The sequence below is a fragment of the Bicyclus anynana genome, chromosome 10, assembly GCF_947172395.1.
Source record: "Bicyclus anynana chromosome 10, ilBicAnyn1.1, whole genome shotgun sequence".
Lineage (NCBI taxonomy): Eukaryota > Metazoa > Arthropoda > Insecta > Lepidoptera > Nymphalidae > Bicyclus > Bicyclus anynana.
The window spans coordinates 9778802-9794032 of NC_069092.1; the positions used below are offsets into that span (position 1 = coordinate 9778802).

General features: G+C 35.4%; 2 protein-coding genes across 2 annotated transcripts in view; one reads left to right on the forward strand and one right to left on the reverse strand.

Moving 5' to 3' along the window:
- LOC112042970 (uncharacterized) lies at positions 1 to 7619 on the forward strand. The gene is made up of 5 exons (XM_052883867.1): positions 1 to 220; positions 882 to 1174; positions 2567 to 2725; positions 4253 to 4380; positions 5433 to 7619. The coding sequence occupies exons 1-5, from the start codon at positions 118 to 120 to the stop codon at positions 5665 to 5667; spliced, it is 918 nt and encodes a 305-aa protein (XP_052739827.1). The 5' UTR covers positions 1 to 117; the 3' UTR covers positions 5668 to 7619.
- Positions 7616 to 15231, reverse strand: part of LOC112042974 (uncharacterized) — a 26784-nt gene continuing 19168 nt past the window's right edge. The window contains exons 25-32 of the mRNA XM_052884012.1: positions 15003 to 15201; positions 12963 to 13175; positions 12213 to 12354; positions 11664 to 11808; positions 10846 to 11024; positions 9456 to 9677; positions 8674 to 8757; positions 7616 to 7809 (exon numbers count right to left, since the gene is read on the reverse strand). Coding sequence (XP_052739972.1) covers positions 7648 to 7809; positions 8674 to 8757; positions 9456 to 9677; positions 10846 to 11024; positions 11664 to 11808; positions 12213 to 12354; positions 12963 to 13175; positions 15003 to 15201 — 1346 coding nt within the window. The 3' untranslated portion in view covers positions 7616 to 7647. The remainder of the gene's footprint in view (positions 7810 to 8673; positions 8758 to 9455; positions 9678 to 10845; positions 11025 to 11663; positions 11809 to 12212; positions 12355 to 12962; positions 13176 to 15002; positions 15202 to 15231) is intronic.

The window sequence follows — 15231 nt, forward strand, 5'->3', positions numbered from 1 at the left end:
ATAGTGATTCTGTGCAATTAAAATTCTGTGGATTTCGATTTCATTCTGGTTTTAAAAAAGTTTGTTTTGTTGATAAAATTTTGCAGAGGTAAAAAAGTAATACAACAATAACTCAAAATGAATTACGGTGATATGCATAGGTTTTTCTTACGAACAGTGGCAAGTCAGGGAATATTGAGTGTCTCAAAAGCGCAGGACGTTTTAAATAAATCTTTTCCCGGTAAATATTTGCTTTGATTTTTAATACTGTACATTTCTTCCTACCTTAAAATTGATGGCTTTGGAGTGGCGACCCCGCAAAGCCTAGTTAGTGTTAGTGGACCAACCACTAGAAACGAAATGAAAGCTGCTAAGTGGTGTCGGTTACTGCTGGGTATTGGATACATGCGGCTCAAGACTGTTGTTTGGAAGTCCCTAAGTCCAGCGGTGGACGTCCATCGGCTGTAATGATAATAATGATCTGTTTCCTGCACCTGCTACTTGTTACGTATGTAATAAGTTTCAATTGTTAGGAGGAGCAGGAGGAGGATGAAAATCCACACCCCTTTCGGTTTCTACACGGCATCATACCGGAACGCTAAATCGCTAGGCGGAACGTCTTTGTCGGTAGGGTGGTAACTAGCCACGGCCGAAGCCAGACCTGGACCAATTAAAAAACCTCAAGTGGCCCAGCTGGGGATCGAACCCAGGACCTCTGTCTTGTAAATCCACCGCGCACTTCACTGCGCCAACACATCTATTTGTCTCTTACATCCTAATTAACACTATCAAAATTGGTTCAGCAGTTTAGCTATAAAAAGGTAACAGACAGACAAACAGATTGCAGATTTATAATATTAGTATCGATTTTTGTAGCATTAATTTGTGTTAAATATTTTCAGAACAATTTAAAACTACAATAGGAGATCTGATACAAGAGGTTAACAAAAAAATAAAACCTTTTGATCAAAAGATCAAAATTGTATACAATGATGAAACTTCAGAGGAAAATCTGGTTTTCCTCTTCATTGCATCTGATGATGCAGCCAAATCGCAGACTATATTTTCACCACAAGAGCTAGAATTCTTCAGAAAAATAATGGAGGAGATCATGACAACAGAAAATAGACAAATAGATTCAAACTATGCTTTGAATTTAGTCAATAATTTGAAATTGACTAAAACTGAAGCACAAGTAAGTTAATTGTTAATTATTATTTTACTTTCAAGTCATGATTTTTTTTAAACTTCTTTATGTCATGCAAATGTTGTGGAGGTTAGTGATTGACATGGCTACAAACAAGCAGTTACTAATGTTGCATTAACAATAAATATTACATACTAGTGGACCCGGTCACTTTGCTTTGACTTACGTGCACTTCTTCCCTATCCCTACTCCCCCCTTGACTCTTAAACGTTTGTATGGGAAATAGAAAAGAGTTGTTTTTATGGCTTTCCCAGTAATTATTCTAATTTTTCTCACCTTTTAAACCTTCCCTATACCTCCACAAACATTTGAAGACCAAGATAAGATAAATCCATTTAGCCGTTTTTGAGTTTTAACGAGACTAACGAACAGCAATTCATTTTTATATATATAGATATCTATTTATATAAAAATCAATACCACTTTCATCATAATAGTATTACTCAAGAACAGGCTCACCTATACAAAACAAATGTTTAGGCTTTGTTCGGAGTATTTAGTAAATGGTTTATATGAAGTTTGAACAAAATTGTTCAAACAGTCTTCATTTATCACATTTTTTGTAACAAATTATGGTTAGGTATTTAGGAGTAGTTTAGGGATAGGGTAGGGAAAGAAGTTTACATAAGTCAAATTGAAGCTTCACCAGGTTCTCTAGTAAGCTATAAAATATCACATTTCAGCGTAGATTTATCAGTAGTTTAAATATTTTACTTGAATTCTTGAGTCTATATTGCTGGCACTAGCTGCTAGATTCGTAATTTTGACAGTGTTGAGATGGAAGAAAGTTACCTTCGATAGTTTAAATTTATTCTGAAAATGTAATACTTTATTCTTATTTTCTTGTTAAATTTAAACTTCAGTTATTGCTCCATAGTTAAAGGGTCAAATTCAAAATCAAGATGTTAACCTGAGTTGAATTATTGGAATACCCAATTCCTATGATTCAATTTCACTTAGCTAAGCTTAGGGAAATTGAATCATTGGTCATTCTTCAAAACAACATCCAAATTATACTATTTGTAGAGTTCTTATTTAACTCTCCCACTCCCATAGGTTACCCTCATATACATATTTTTTTTAATGAAAATTTTTAACTAGTAACTGACTCCACACACCCCTGTACTTTAATTTTAAGAATACTAGCTATTCCCACATAGAATGCTATGCATTGCTTGCCCTCCTAAATAAATGTTTTAATGTTCCTAATTAATTATTATTTATCTTTATATTTGAAATGGGTGTAATACCCATAAACTAAAGACATATTATTATTATTAATGCTATGGTAAGATATTAAATTTATTTATGAACCACAAAGTTGGTAGATCTCTGAGAAGATTTGAAGGGTTTTTAAAACATTGTTCCTTCAATTTCCAGAAATTGCTCAAGATGTGGTGTACAATGTATTATCTTGTTGAGAAAAATACAAATTACGCTCTCGGGCTACGTGCCATACACGAATTTGAAGGGTACATGCTCGAGAACATGCCAGATATTATACAGAAATGCTGTCTTTGTAAAGACATTGTCTACCAGGTATGTCTGTATTTTTTAATTTACTTAAGTTCTGTAATAAAGACAGTCCATAGAACAAACTAGTTGGAATGTAACAGGCTGACTAGAAAATAAGTGAGTCTCATAGAAACCTTAAATTTTAAAATCTTAATACTACTAAAGACTGAGCCTGACTAAAACTGCAGTTTTTATTTCTCTCATTTATTTATTAGTCCTTTTTTTAAATTTACCAATGTTAATAATACAATACACTATTGAAAATTATAAAAAAACCCTTTGCTGCGAGACATTTGAGTGCCCAAGCAACTGGTGGTCAGGGCTCCAGAGAGAGGAACCTCCTCACAATATGCGCAATCTCATACATCACTGCCTTCTGTATCTGACCCTTGATCCAACAGCGAAAAGTTCTTAAGGTGTTGGTTGAACTGCAGTAAGTTCTTTATTAGATTGAGATCCAAAGCTGTTCTAGTGGGATCCTAGAAAATTTGGCTGTGCAGGGAGAAAGAAACAAAATGAACTGAAATGAAAACAAAATGAGCAATGAATTAATGTGACTTAAAGGGAGCCATATTCACCACTCATGTTACGAAGCCTAAGATCTGCTCAGAGATATCTCCTGCCTAAATAGACCCAACACCCTAACAGTTAATTCTTGGAAGACTGTGATATTTGTCTCTGATTTCTCATATTATCACCTAAAAAGAACAATACTTGTATTACCAATACCAATCACTATGATTCAATGGTAGAAACCTACCGTACTTGCCTATGGTAGGAGCATGAGCTAGCAAACTTTCACCTTGTATAAAATGAGAACGGCCAGATTATGATCAGAGGCTCTTAGGCCAAGCATACACGAACAGTTTGAAGTAGTCAGGATCTACTGCATAGTGAATTACAGAGTTCTACATACCAACGTATGAACTGCTGTAACAGTTGCAACAGCTTCCATTGGTTGATCAATGGCAGTTAAAAGCTGTCAACTCTGACTGCAAGGGTAGAGAGATGTCAATCACTGGCTAACTGCTCGAGCTGCCTGTGTATGGCCAATCTAAGGTTCAATGTTAACTATCAAACTCCTAATTAAACAATTTGATTGTCTCTTACTTTGAAGCACTTGCTAAATAATTTGAATGAAAAAAGTCTATTCTGACAAAGAAGTTTGTCAAATATGTTGATCTTAAATTTTAGTGGCTTAGACCAGGGCCTATAGCCAAATGGCTCACTGTTTTTCTTTCTTCTAAAACTAAAAAAAAATATGGGAATCCTATTTATTGATAACTTGTCACATGGCCTGTTAATGACAAATGTCATTCCCATATCTTATTAACTATCGAAGCGTTTGTTATGAAAATCGTGCCATATAGGCCTAGTAGACTTAGTATGTGTTAAGGACATATCTTTTTTTATATTCTCTCTCTTCCATCCAAACGCAACAAAAGATATTTTGAATTCGGCGCTATTACCTAGTTGAAACTTATTTTTTTTTTTTTAATTTAACTAGAAACAACATTTCATAGTAATAAATATTTCATTTTATTATTCCAGGGTTACAATTGTCCATTTTGTGATAAAGCTGTTCACACACGATGTTTAAATGCGTACGGGCGAGCTAAATGGCCATGTTGTAAGGAAGATTTTGATGAAGCTCAGCTCGAGAGATATAATCAAGGAAGGTAATTCATCCATACTCCATACTAATATTGCAAATGCGAAAGCCAGTCTGTCTGACTGTTCGCTACTTTGCTAAAATACTGAACCGAATTTTAAAATCGTGAAAAAATAGGATCAAGTCTGGTCTGGTGATAGGCTTCGCTATTTAGTGGCTAGTACCGGGAAAGACACAGCCAAGCTATTTACGAGGCACATCCAGAAAGTAAGTGTACTCAATTTATGTAGGGTTAAAAAAAATTATTAAAACAAAAACATACTTGGTTACACTTGTAAAGTTATTTTTCGACATAGTCACCATCCCTCCCGATGCAAGTGGTGAGCTGTGGGATAAAATTTTTGATGCCTGCCTCGAAGAAGTCTCTGGTCAGCTCTTTCGCCCACTCTCCCCCCTCCCCTCCCCCTTTACTGTTGAAAACTTGTTCCCACCCAATGTGCACCTTAAGGGTAGTGAAGACAACCCAAGTTTCGTCTCCAGTCGCAATAGAGTAGAGAAAATCATCATCATCATCATCGCCTTCGAGTTCGTAGCTTTCCAAAAAGAGTTGAGAGCCTCAATAGCTTAACTGTAAGTGCGTTCGGACTCATCACCGAGGGGTGGTTGTTCGATCCCTGCCCCGTTGGTCTATTGGGGAATGGGAATATTGGTCATATTTATTTTCGCAACGAGGCATCGAATGACGGGAAGTACGAGATTTCACTTGGCGGGAGATACGATCGACAATTTTTGCGAGAGATGCTACTACGTTAAGAGAGCTGTGAGAGTACCAAAGAGTGACAAAAGTTCAATAAGAACCACTAAGCGAATTAACGTTCCGGTACGATGTGTAGAAACCGAAAGGGGTGTGGATTTTCATCTTACTCCTTACAAGTTAGCCCGCTTTCATCTTAGATTGCATCATCACTTACCGTCAGGTGACATTGTAAGCAAGGGCTAACTTGTAAAGAATAAAAAAAAATATCTCGGCACCTTTACAGTGAATCTATGGATTGTTACGAAGATATTTGTCTCCTGTATACTCGGTAATTTAATTTATTACTATCCAATATATTTCAGCTTTGAAGATATGGCAACACCACAACCAAGCACCAGTAGGAGTAGCCAAGCCTATCACAGATCAAACAGTATTGAGGAGAGTTTGGATGTATCACAACTGCAGCCCAGCACCAGTCGCACTCAGATACTCAGTATGGACACTTCAGACGATGAGTTCGAGATGACCCAGGGGTCTACAATACCAGGAATTTCACAGAGGATTGGTAGAAAAAGGAAAAGGCCCACGAGGGATTAATATTTTTATAATGAACAGAAGGTACGAGAAATGTAATTGATTTATTTTGTTATTCATCAGGCGAAATACCGACAAATCATTATCAGCCTATTTTACAGGAACAAGAGACTCCTTACAGGAGAGCGGATGTAGAGCTTAGACCCACCATGCTGTTCCAATGCTGGTTGGCCGGCTTAGGGTGATAATGTTAAATTCATTTACAACCACAATCAGATACAATAATACAAATCTTTATTGGTAAAAATATACAAGGTTTATCAAAAATCATTGTTGAGACCTTCTTTTGGGCAGGCGCCTGTGACAGAAAGCCTCACTCTGCCATAGCTACGATACGAGTAACATTTCACACATGCACACACACCTATACATTCATACATGAATGTATAGGTACGTGTGTGTGTATTTGTGTGTGTGTGGTGTTGTTAATGAGAATGACCGGGTCCAATGAATAACGTGTTCTGCGAGGAACACCAGGGTGTAGCACCACCAACTTCCCATTTCTGGGCTAAGAATTGTAATAAAATGTAAAGAATAAAAAACTCAACCCAAGATTCGAACCCAGGACCTCATGATCTGAAGTCACACTCCCATGATATGCGGGCGACGGGGAGGAAAGGACTGCGCGCGGGGCAGAGGCTGGAAGTGGGGTGCATCAGTTGTAGGTTTATCTGTCATCGAGGTTATCTAAACACCTCCCGACCCCTGCAGACCATCTTGAATTTGCCAAAATATAACGTTCCTGTTCCCCTCAAAATTATGACAATAGTCTAGAAGGTTGAGATGGAACTCATGACCACTTGTGTTGTCGTGTTGAGTCTATTACCGTGGAGCTATTGAGCTTTCTTTCTATTTTTTTTTTTGAATTTCAGGGCTTTGTTGTCGGTTTTTCTTAAAGAATAGCAAAATATATCAATTATTATTCATTAATGTTTTATTCTACTTTTAATTTCTTGAATTCTAATTTATAAATAATGTATGTGATAATTTACCTCTCAACAATAATAATTAACAATGTAAAACGGCTGTGTATTGTTGAAGTTAATTAAAATGAGACCAAAATTAACATAATTTTTAATTATACTGAATTTGAATTACGATTAAGTTACACTAGTTATTCATATTGTTATGTTATTACTATTAGTTAACTATTATGATTATTTTAGTTAAAGTTAATTAAATTAAAATAATAGCTGTTATGTTATAATCCTTAAGGATTTAATGTTTACTTATTAATTAATTATAATTAATTATGTTACTGAAAGTCTATAGACCACTCAGACCAATTACGTAAGAACTTGCCTTGCTAGACGTCACCCCTCTGTCAAAGTATAAGATCAACGATCTAATGCTTAATCTTATTAAAACTGTCTCTATATAATCGCTATTTCATAGTTTTCATTGTGTAAAGAACATCGTAAAATGCCTTTTTGTATGGTTAAATGGTGTAAAAAACGGTTATAAAATTTTAAAAAAAAACAATATCTAAAACGTCCAGGGCGCGTAGAAACCGTCATAATAAACATGTACCGAGGAAATAACATAAGTATATTAATTTTACGTAAACTGACAGTATTATAGAAATAGTAGTAGCAAGTAGTAAGATTATTTCAACGAATAACCGGTATTTACGTAATTTTGTTGAAATCATTATGTTATATATTCGTAAAACGAAAAATCTCTGTCATATGATGTAATCAAGATCATTTCGTTGAAATAACTGTGTTAGATGATCACAATTAGAAAATTCGATGAAAAGCGATGTAATGTGTTATTATTTGAATGGTACACCGAGTTACATAATAACCCTGCTGGTGATATCGTAGTGAAGGGCTAATTTGTCATAGAATAAAAAATTTCCCTTTTTACCGCAATATATTTTTCAGTCAGTTTTTATATTTTTCTGGTAATGATACAGTAATAAACAAATAAAACTATTTTGTATATTTTTACAATTATTGTTGTTTTTATTTATTATACTAATTAAATAGCTAAGTAGACATTTTCAACTTTCCTCTGAACTAGTTTCGCTGATGACGGATAGAAGTCGAGCAAGTATTTCCATTCGTCCAGCGTAAGATACACAATGTCGACCACAGTTCGTGCTCGGAAGGAGAAATGGTGTGTCACGCCCACAAATAGACCCTGGAAATATTGTTTATTGTATCATGTATGTGTGTGTGAAGAAGAGAAAGAAACATAGACATAGTATGTTTCTTCCTCCTTTGCGCTGCAACTAATGAAGCGATTTGGCTGAAATTTGGAATGGAAATATTAACTGGATTAACACATAGGCTATTTTTCATCCCGGAAAAATCCATAGTTCCCCCGGGATTTGTGAAAAACTGAATTCCACGCGGACGAAGTCACGGGCTCACGCTAGTAGTAGTATAATTCTTTGGACATTTTTTTTTGTTGACCTATACAGCCAAAAATATATATAAAGCCAAACTTGATGTGCAATGTTTATCAATAGACAAATTAAAAATGAAGCCAAAAACGCATGTCATTTCAATTTTCATACCTAATTTATTTATTATGTATTGTATTGTATAAAATGTAATTCAAATCCCTTAATTGTTATAAGCTTATTAATCACACTTATTATCATTAGAAATCAAGATAATTAAATTATTATTATGTGTAAAATTACTAGCCATTTGTACCCTCATTTTTGTTTGTTAATAAACATTGCGCAACGAGTTTGACTTTGTTATATTATAGTACTTTGATCCCCTCTGGGAAAGTACAAGCAGTAAATGAAATTAATACATATAAATAAAATTTAAGTGTCTGCTCTGTGATGTTTTATCAAGTGCCTATAAGTAGTTATTTACACGATACCAACACATGAAAGCATTTAAAAAAAATTGGAGGCGTATACGAAGTAGCGAAAGTCCGCTAATGGTAAATATAATATAATAATGTACCTTTTGGTAAAGAGCAACTATGTTTATTGCAAACTAATAAACCGTCACGCAAACTGTACATGCAAATGTTAATACATACCTGAGCAACACCAAAACTGTCTTCTGGTCCTAAAATGTCGTAAATTGATTCTGTTAGATTCTGATGTACTGTCAACACTTCCACCTGTAAAGAACATTGGTGATTGGTGCACAATTTTACATTTTTTGTCACGAATATAGTTGGCCGATGACATGAAAAACACCAGTTTCACGGACTTTTATTTTGCTAGATATTCCGACCCGACGAGACGAGCGGATTTAGCATCTATCGTCAGTAAGTTAATTAAAATTATTATAAGGTCTAAAATGGTTAGCGATTTATATCCTCATTTTAAAAGGGAATGCCTATCTCCGGCCATAGTGTATCCTTACCACCCTGCAATTTACTTATATCTAAAAACCTTTACAATACTACTTTCATAATGAAAACATTATCAAAAACAAGTATAGTCCTATAACGTTTTACGATATTTTTAAATCATCTATGGGTATGTTTTCCCCTATGGGAACAGGCAAAGATCTTTAACTATACAGCCTGAGTTTTACGACATTTTTGAAGACATTGGTTTGTTTGTTCGTTTGCTTATTTGTTAAGCTTATTGGCTCCGCAAAGTGTTGCTACTTTTTTACCCGAAGTTGGCCATGCTTGGTCCGTCAATTTTCTATTATGTATTTGATATATTGTAGGCAATATAACACATATTACCCAAAATATATCCAAGACATGCCTATAAATATTCTGCTATGCAGCAAAACTAAACCTGATTGAACGAACAATACTATTAAATCAACAAAGGCTAGATACTATTATTTATTTCATACCTCTCCTCTATGGATGAAGTAAATAGATTGGTCAGCGTCTCCCCGTTGGACGATATAGTTTCCAGGGAAGAACACGCAATGTTTGAGCCACATAGATAACATTCGTTTGAAATCGTCGTCCGCTTTCCTGAATATTAGCGACTCTCGTATGTGACTCCCGTAGACTGCTTGCATGACTTGACAACGGAGTCGGAATGGTAAATTGTAGACTAGTTTGGGCATCTGGATGTTAAATAATTACCTAATTATATACTCTGGGAGAGCTGTGAACACGGGCGAAATTTAAGTATTAAATCATTTTAAGTTGCCGGTAAAACGGTGTATAGGTCATTTCTTGGAACGTCTGTAGATGGCGCACTATTGAAGCAAAAATTAACCATTGTCATCATAGATACATTAAAGTCATGTTGATGATGATAGCTCATATTAACACGATTATTACTTTTAAGACCATAGATTTAAGAGTTGGTACGGAATTCTATGTTTAAAACAAATGTCAAATTAAAAAAAAATGCCATTTTTTTGGTAATTGTGCGGCTATCCAGAGTTTATAAAGTTTTATTAACATTTAGACTTTAGAATATTATGTACTTTGTAACTGATCTTTAAGAATATGTTTATATAATTAAACATAGTTCTAGCACGTACTTAACAAAGACTAAAGACCAAGTACGTTTACGCTTTTAGTAGGTAGTTTTACTTAAATAAATAAATATACTGAAACAAGGAATCAATTAATTCATACTGAGAGCCTTCATTTTGTGACGATTAGGTAATCCTCTAAGAAATCCTCAGTACCAGACTGGAGTTGGAAAGTCGGTGGTGATAAACATCATTGCCACGGTCCACAAAGAGTTTATACGTGTGTCATTATTAACTTCCCAACTCTGAGATGCTACTAAGGACTTCTTAGAATGAGGGAAGGCCTTGAAAGGACCCTGTATCAAAATTAGATGGGGGGCCCAAATAAAGGGTAAATTCACATGAGAAATAAAAATACTCGTTTAAAACAAATATGACAGTGACTTAACCTATGTAGGAGCGTGCGTTTTAAAAGTTAAAGACATTTAAAGAGATTTTGGATTACCTACCTACATTTTACTATTTTTGCTTTCACTCATAACGGGCCCCTGTGATCTGGGGGCCCAGTATTGATATGGCTGATACAGGGGTAGATATGCCCCTGGGAATCCCCCAATATTTTATACAAACCTGTTACCCCTGTTGCCTGTTCCACAGTTCGCGCACTTAGTCCCACTTTGTTGATTACCTACATTTTACTATTTTTGCTTTCACACGTAAGGTCTGTAGTCCTGAAGCCCTGTATCATCGATACGACTGATTCAGAGGTAGATATGCCCCTGGGAATCCCCTAATATTTCACACAAACCTGTTTCCCCTGTTGCCTGTTCCACAGTTCGCGCACATAGTCCCACATCTTGGTCATTTGATGCTCGCTCAAGTCGGTGTCCCGCAAGCCGTCCCTCAACTCGTTGATGCCGTAATCGTACGCAATACGCGATGACGAATGCGCGGTGATCAATGCGGACATTTCTGATATTAGCAGACCTACAAAATCACTACATATAATAGACCTCCTGTCGCGTCTGGCAGTCAGAATGCTATAAACTTGAATATTTCTGTAAATATTTTGGTATGGTTTTTACTAAATGATGAGGATGTAAAACGAAGAGTGATGAGGATGCAACGCATAAAGCAATAAGAATTATTAGTATCAGTATGTAGGTACTTACACATAGGTACGAACCAGTATTGGAGGAAGAATTTTCCATTTTGTACAAATTGTACGTATAGTGCCTACCCTAGTTAACACCACTGTAATACCTACAAGTCACCATTATGAGACTATATAGGCCTTATATAGGGCCCGACCCTCTACAGTAAGCCTGCTTGTAGGAGCTGGGATAGCACCATAGCTTAGACATGATATGGGCTTAGGGAGATAAGACTTTGACTCTTCAACTATTTGGTACTATCGGAAGTTCATTGATAATAAATAATAATGATCGTTATTTAGCGTTCCGATGTCGTGTATAAACCGAAAGGGGTGTGGATTTACAACCTCCTTCTAACAAGTTAGCCCGCTTTCATCTTAGATTGCATCATCACTTACCATCAGGCGAGTTTGTAGTCAAGGTCTAACTTGTATAGAATGGAAAAAGAATTAAGTATGCAACATTTTAATACCTGTACAGAATTTTATAATTATAGTTATGAATACAGTTTCGATGACTTCGAAGTCGTTTTGTGATGAAACATCTCCAGTGCCGGTTATTGTGAGCAAGTTAATCATATACCATAGGGAGGCTATGTAGAGCGGGAAGAAGTTTTTCTGAAAAATGTATTATTATTATAATCCTGCCACTAGAAGGTATTAATAGCAATAAATACTAAACTAAATGACGTTACACATAACAACTCCAGGTTGATACTTTTTTTGGAAAAAGGAAAGCCTCAGTATTCTATAGCATTCGTAACCTGTCAAGAAAACCTGGACTCAACCTTGGATCTTAAGGCCCACTGACACAGGCTAACTGGTACTCGACCAATGAGGTAGGTAGTTAGCTTTAGTAGATAATCAAAATATTCAAATTCTTGACGACAGTCTATCAGAAAACAGATTTGTGCTGTCCCTACGGTTAAAGAAGTGCCAAGCGACAATTCGTCTACTTACCTACTCTACTAGTTATGCTGGATACTAATGGTAGGTATACTAATGGCTAGTTGAAACTATACCTCGGCGTAATTTCCGCGTAAATTCAGCTCTTCTTTGGATATCCAATTAGAGGATGTGCACTGTACTGGGGTAAGGCAAGACAGCTTGAAAAATAAACAAGCGTTTACATGCGACAGCAGAGATGCCCATATTGCTATCGTTCTGTAATAAAAAAGTTTATGTAGCCTTTTTTATTATTTTTACAGCAGATACGTACCGAAACAAGCAGCTAGCTTACGGTCTGTTAGGCGTGCTACGAAATATCTCGTGAAGAAGGAGACACATTGTCGACAAACAGCGGCGTACTCGAAAATATATATCTATCGCTTTTTTGTTCCAACGCAATAAAAGAGTTAGGTATATTTTCGATTTCGTCTTTCTCTCGTTAAGACATGTACCTACTCGTAGTTAATACATCCTAGACCTGCGGATGTTAATGATTAAGCCTATAACGGGCACTGTCTATGGTTACCGGGCAGTTTGGCGGGAAACCTTTCTCGATCTACAACTAGAAGACCAAAATCATTGAAAAATTATAAATTCCCATTATGGTTCATCTTTAAAATCTTCTACGCATACTTAACTGTGAAAGAGAAGACTGTGTATTGTCTAAACTTATGCGGCCAATGAGTAGTTTCCCTAATCATTTTATCTATAGTACTTAAGATCAAGATCGCAGATTCAATTACTGTACGACAAAGGATGGTATTTTGATTCATTTTTGATAAAAAATGTTTTCAGTTGGAAAGTGTAAAGGTACGAGTACTTACGTTAATTTTAAAAACAGGTTCGCAGATCCAATATTTATTTTCCTATGCTGTCGATACGTGAACAAATACGATATTCTAAATAGCTGTGGTGTTCGCAAGTAACAGAATAGCGCCTGTTGCACTGACGGTCGCAAAGACATAGCGAAAGCTAAGTATGATATAGGTAAGTTGGCTAGAAAGTCTCGTCTACGAAGGTATACCTTCGAAAAGTACCTGTGAAGTTTTACATGAATTAGAGGACATAAAATATGCAATATAGGAGCCGTGATAGCCCAGTGGATATGAACTCTATCTCCGATTCTGGAGGGTGTGGGTTTGAATCCAGTCCGGGGCATCCACCTTCAACATTTCAGTTGTGTGCATTTTAAGAAATTAAATATCACGTGTCTCAAACGCTGAAGGAAAACATCGTGAGGAAACCTGTATACCAGAGAATTTTCTTAATTCTCTGCGTGTGTGAAGTCTGCCAATCCGCATTGGGCCTGCGTGGTGGACTTTGGCCTAACCCCTCTCTTTCTGAAAAGAGACTCGAGCTCAGCAGTGAGCCGAATATGAGTTGATAATATCATATGGGGAATTATTAGGTAGATACCTACTATCGCCATGTTAATTTCTGCCACGCACCAATGTTGCTCATGTTTAAATGGTGTATATTATATAATATGGTGACCATTATTTCAAGGCAACACAAAAAATATAACTCGGCTAGACTTTTAACTAGCCAGTACCCACGACTTCATCTGTGTGAAATTAGGATTTCCACAATATTTTTCTAAATAACAGCCAAATTCAGTGATTTTTGCGTAAAACTGTTCATGGTGTGAATTCATAACAATAAGTTTTACCAATCTCGCAAGAACCGCGGTTTCTTTAGGGGCAGTTTAGAATTTAGCAGTCGTATAGTATAAAATGTCGTAGGTTCCCCACTCTGAAGCCCTTAAGCCTACTGGATTTTTTTTCTGTTAGGAAAAATTTTAACCATATTTTATACATCTTTTTACAATTAAATTCTAAAGCAGCCTAACAGCAATGTCATTACTTTTAGTTCTACAGAATTTGTATAAATCTAAAACTTTATTAAATAGGTACTAATATTTTGAAGTACCTAATAATAAAGGCATAGCAATAGTTACTCTAGTATATACGTATCTAAGTACGCAGTAATAACACTATTTAGAACTAGATGGCGCTACAACAAAAAAAACTCAAGCTATTGTTGTGTTCGCCCGAGTAGTATAAGTACGCGGTATCATAAAGTTGTCGTTGGTCTGGATCTATAAAGGTCCTGGGTTCGATTCCTAAGATTTTTGAAGTGGTTATTGTACTGTAATGTACATAAACCAATAGAAATTATATGTTAATTTAATAATAATTAATAGTAGTTAGAACTTAGACATATGAGTCATGTCTAATCTAATTCTAATGTATATGTTATATAATTTATGTTTAACTTTATGTTATCATGATAATGTCATAATAATTATTATACTTAGTATTAATAGTTATTAGTTAAACTACAATGCCAACATTATAGTTAATTAATAAAGTAGTAGTTACCTTCCCCTTCCCGTGAGAATACGGGATAGATAGAATACTCACAAATAACGTGGCTTATATTAATAGTCGTAAAATATTTTCAAAATCGCGTCAGTAGATCCAGAGATTACTCGCTACATTAGTACAATACTTTACCTCACTATAATATTTATTTAATTTTGTAGTAGGTCAATAATTTTAATTAAGGTTTTGGCTTAACAGCCGCGACATGAAAGAGTAACAAACATTCGAACCATCATAATCATCAGATTTTCGTATATCTCGCAAAAACCATGGATTTTTTCGAAATAAAAAGTCTACGAGTATATTATGTTAATCATAATTCGATGAGGTATATTTCGATTCGATTTTGCATCTATTTAATAGAATCTTTAAATAATTTGAGGTTTAATCTAAACTTTGTGATAGGTATTTCCACAATTAATAACAAGAAATGTTGAGCGAAAAAAATTAAGTAGACAAGTATAACCATCGTTTACTTACATTTTCCGGACTTTCTTCGGGTTCAGCACATAATCCCCATATCTGTTCATGTAGCCACTGTGTATGTCGAGGAAGGCCTTGTACAAGAAGATTGCGTCGAACACAACGCATATGTAGAAGAAGTAATCATTGGATAGAAATGCCATTTGATATACAAGAATCATGAAGTCAACATATGAAAGAATCATAATTAGATAATCTGTAAATAAATGAAGCATAGACGTATTTA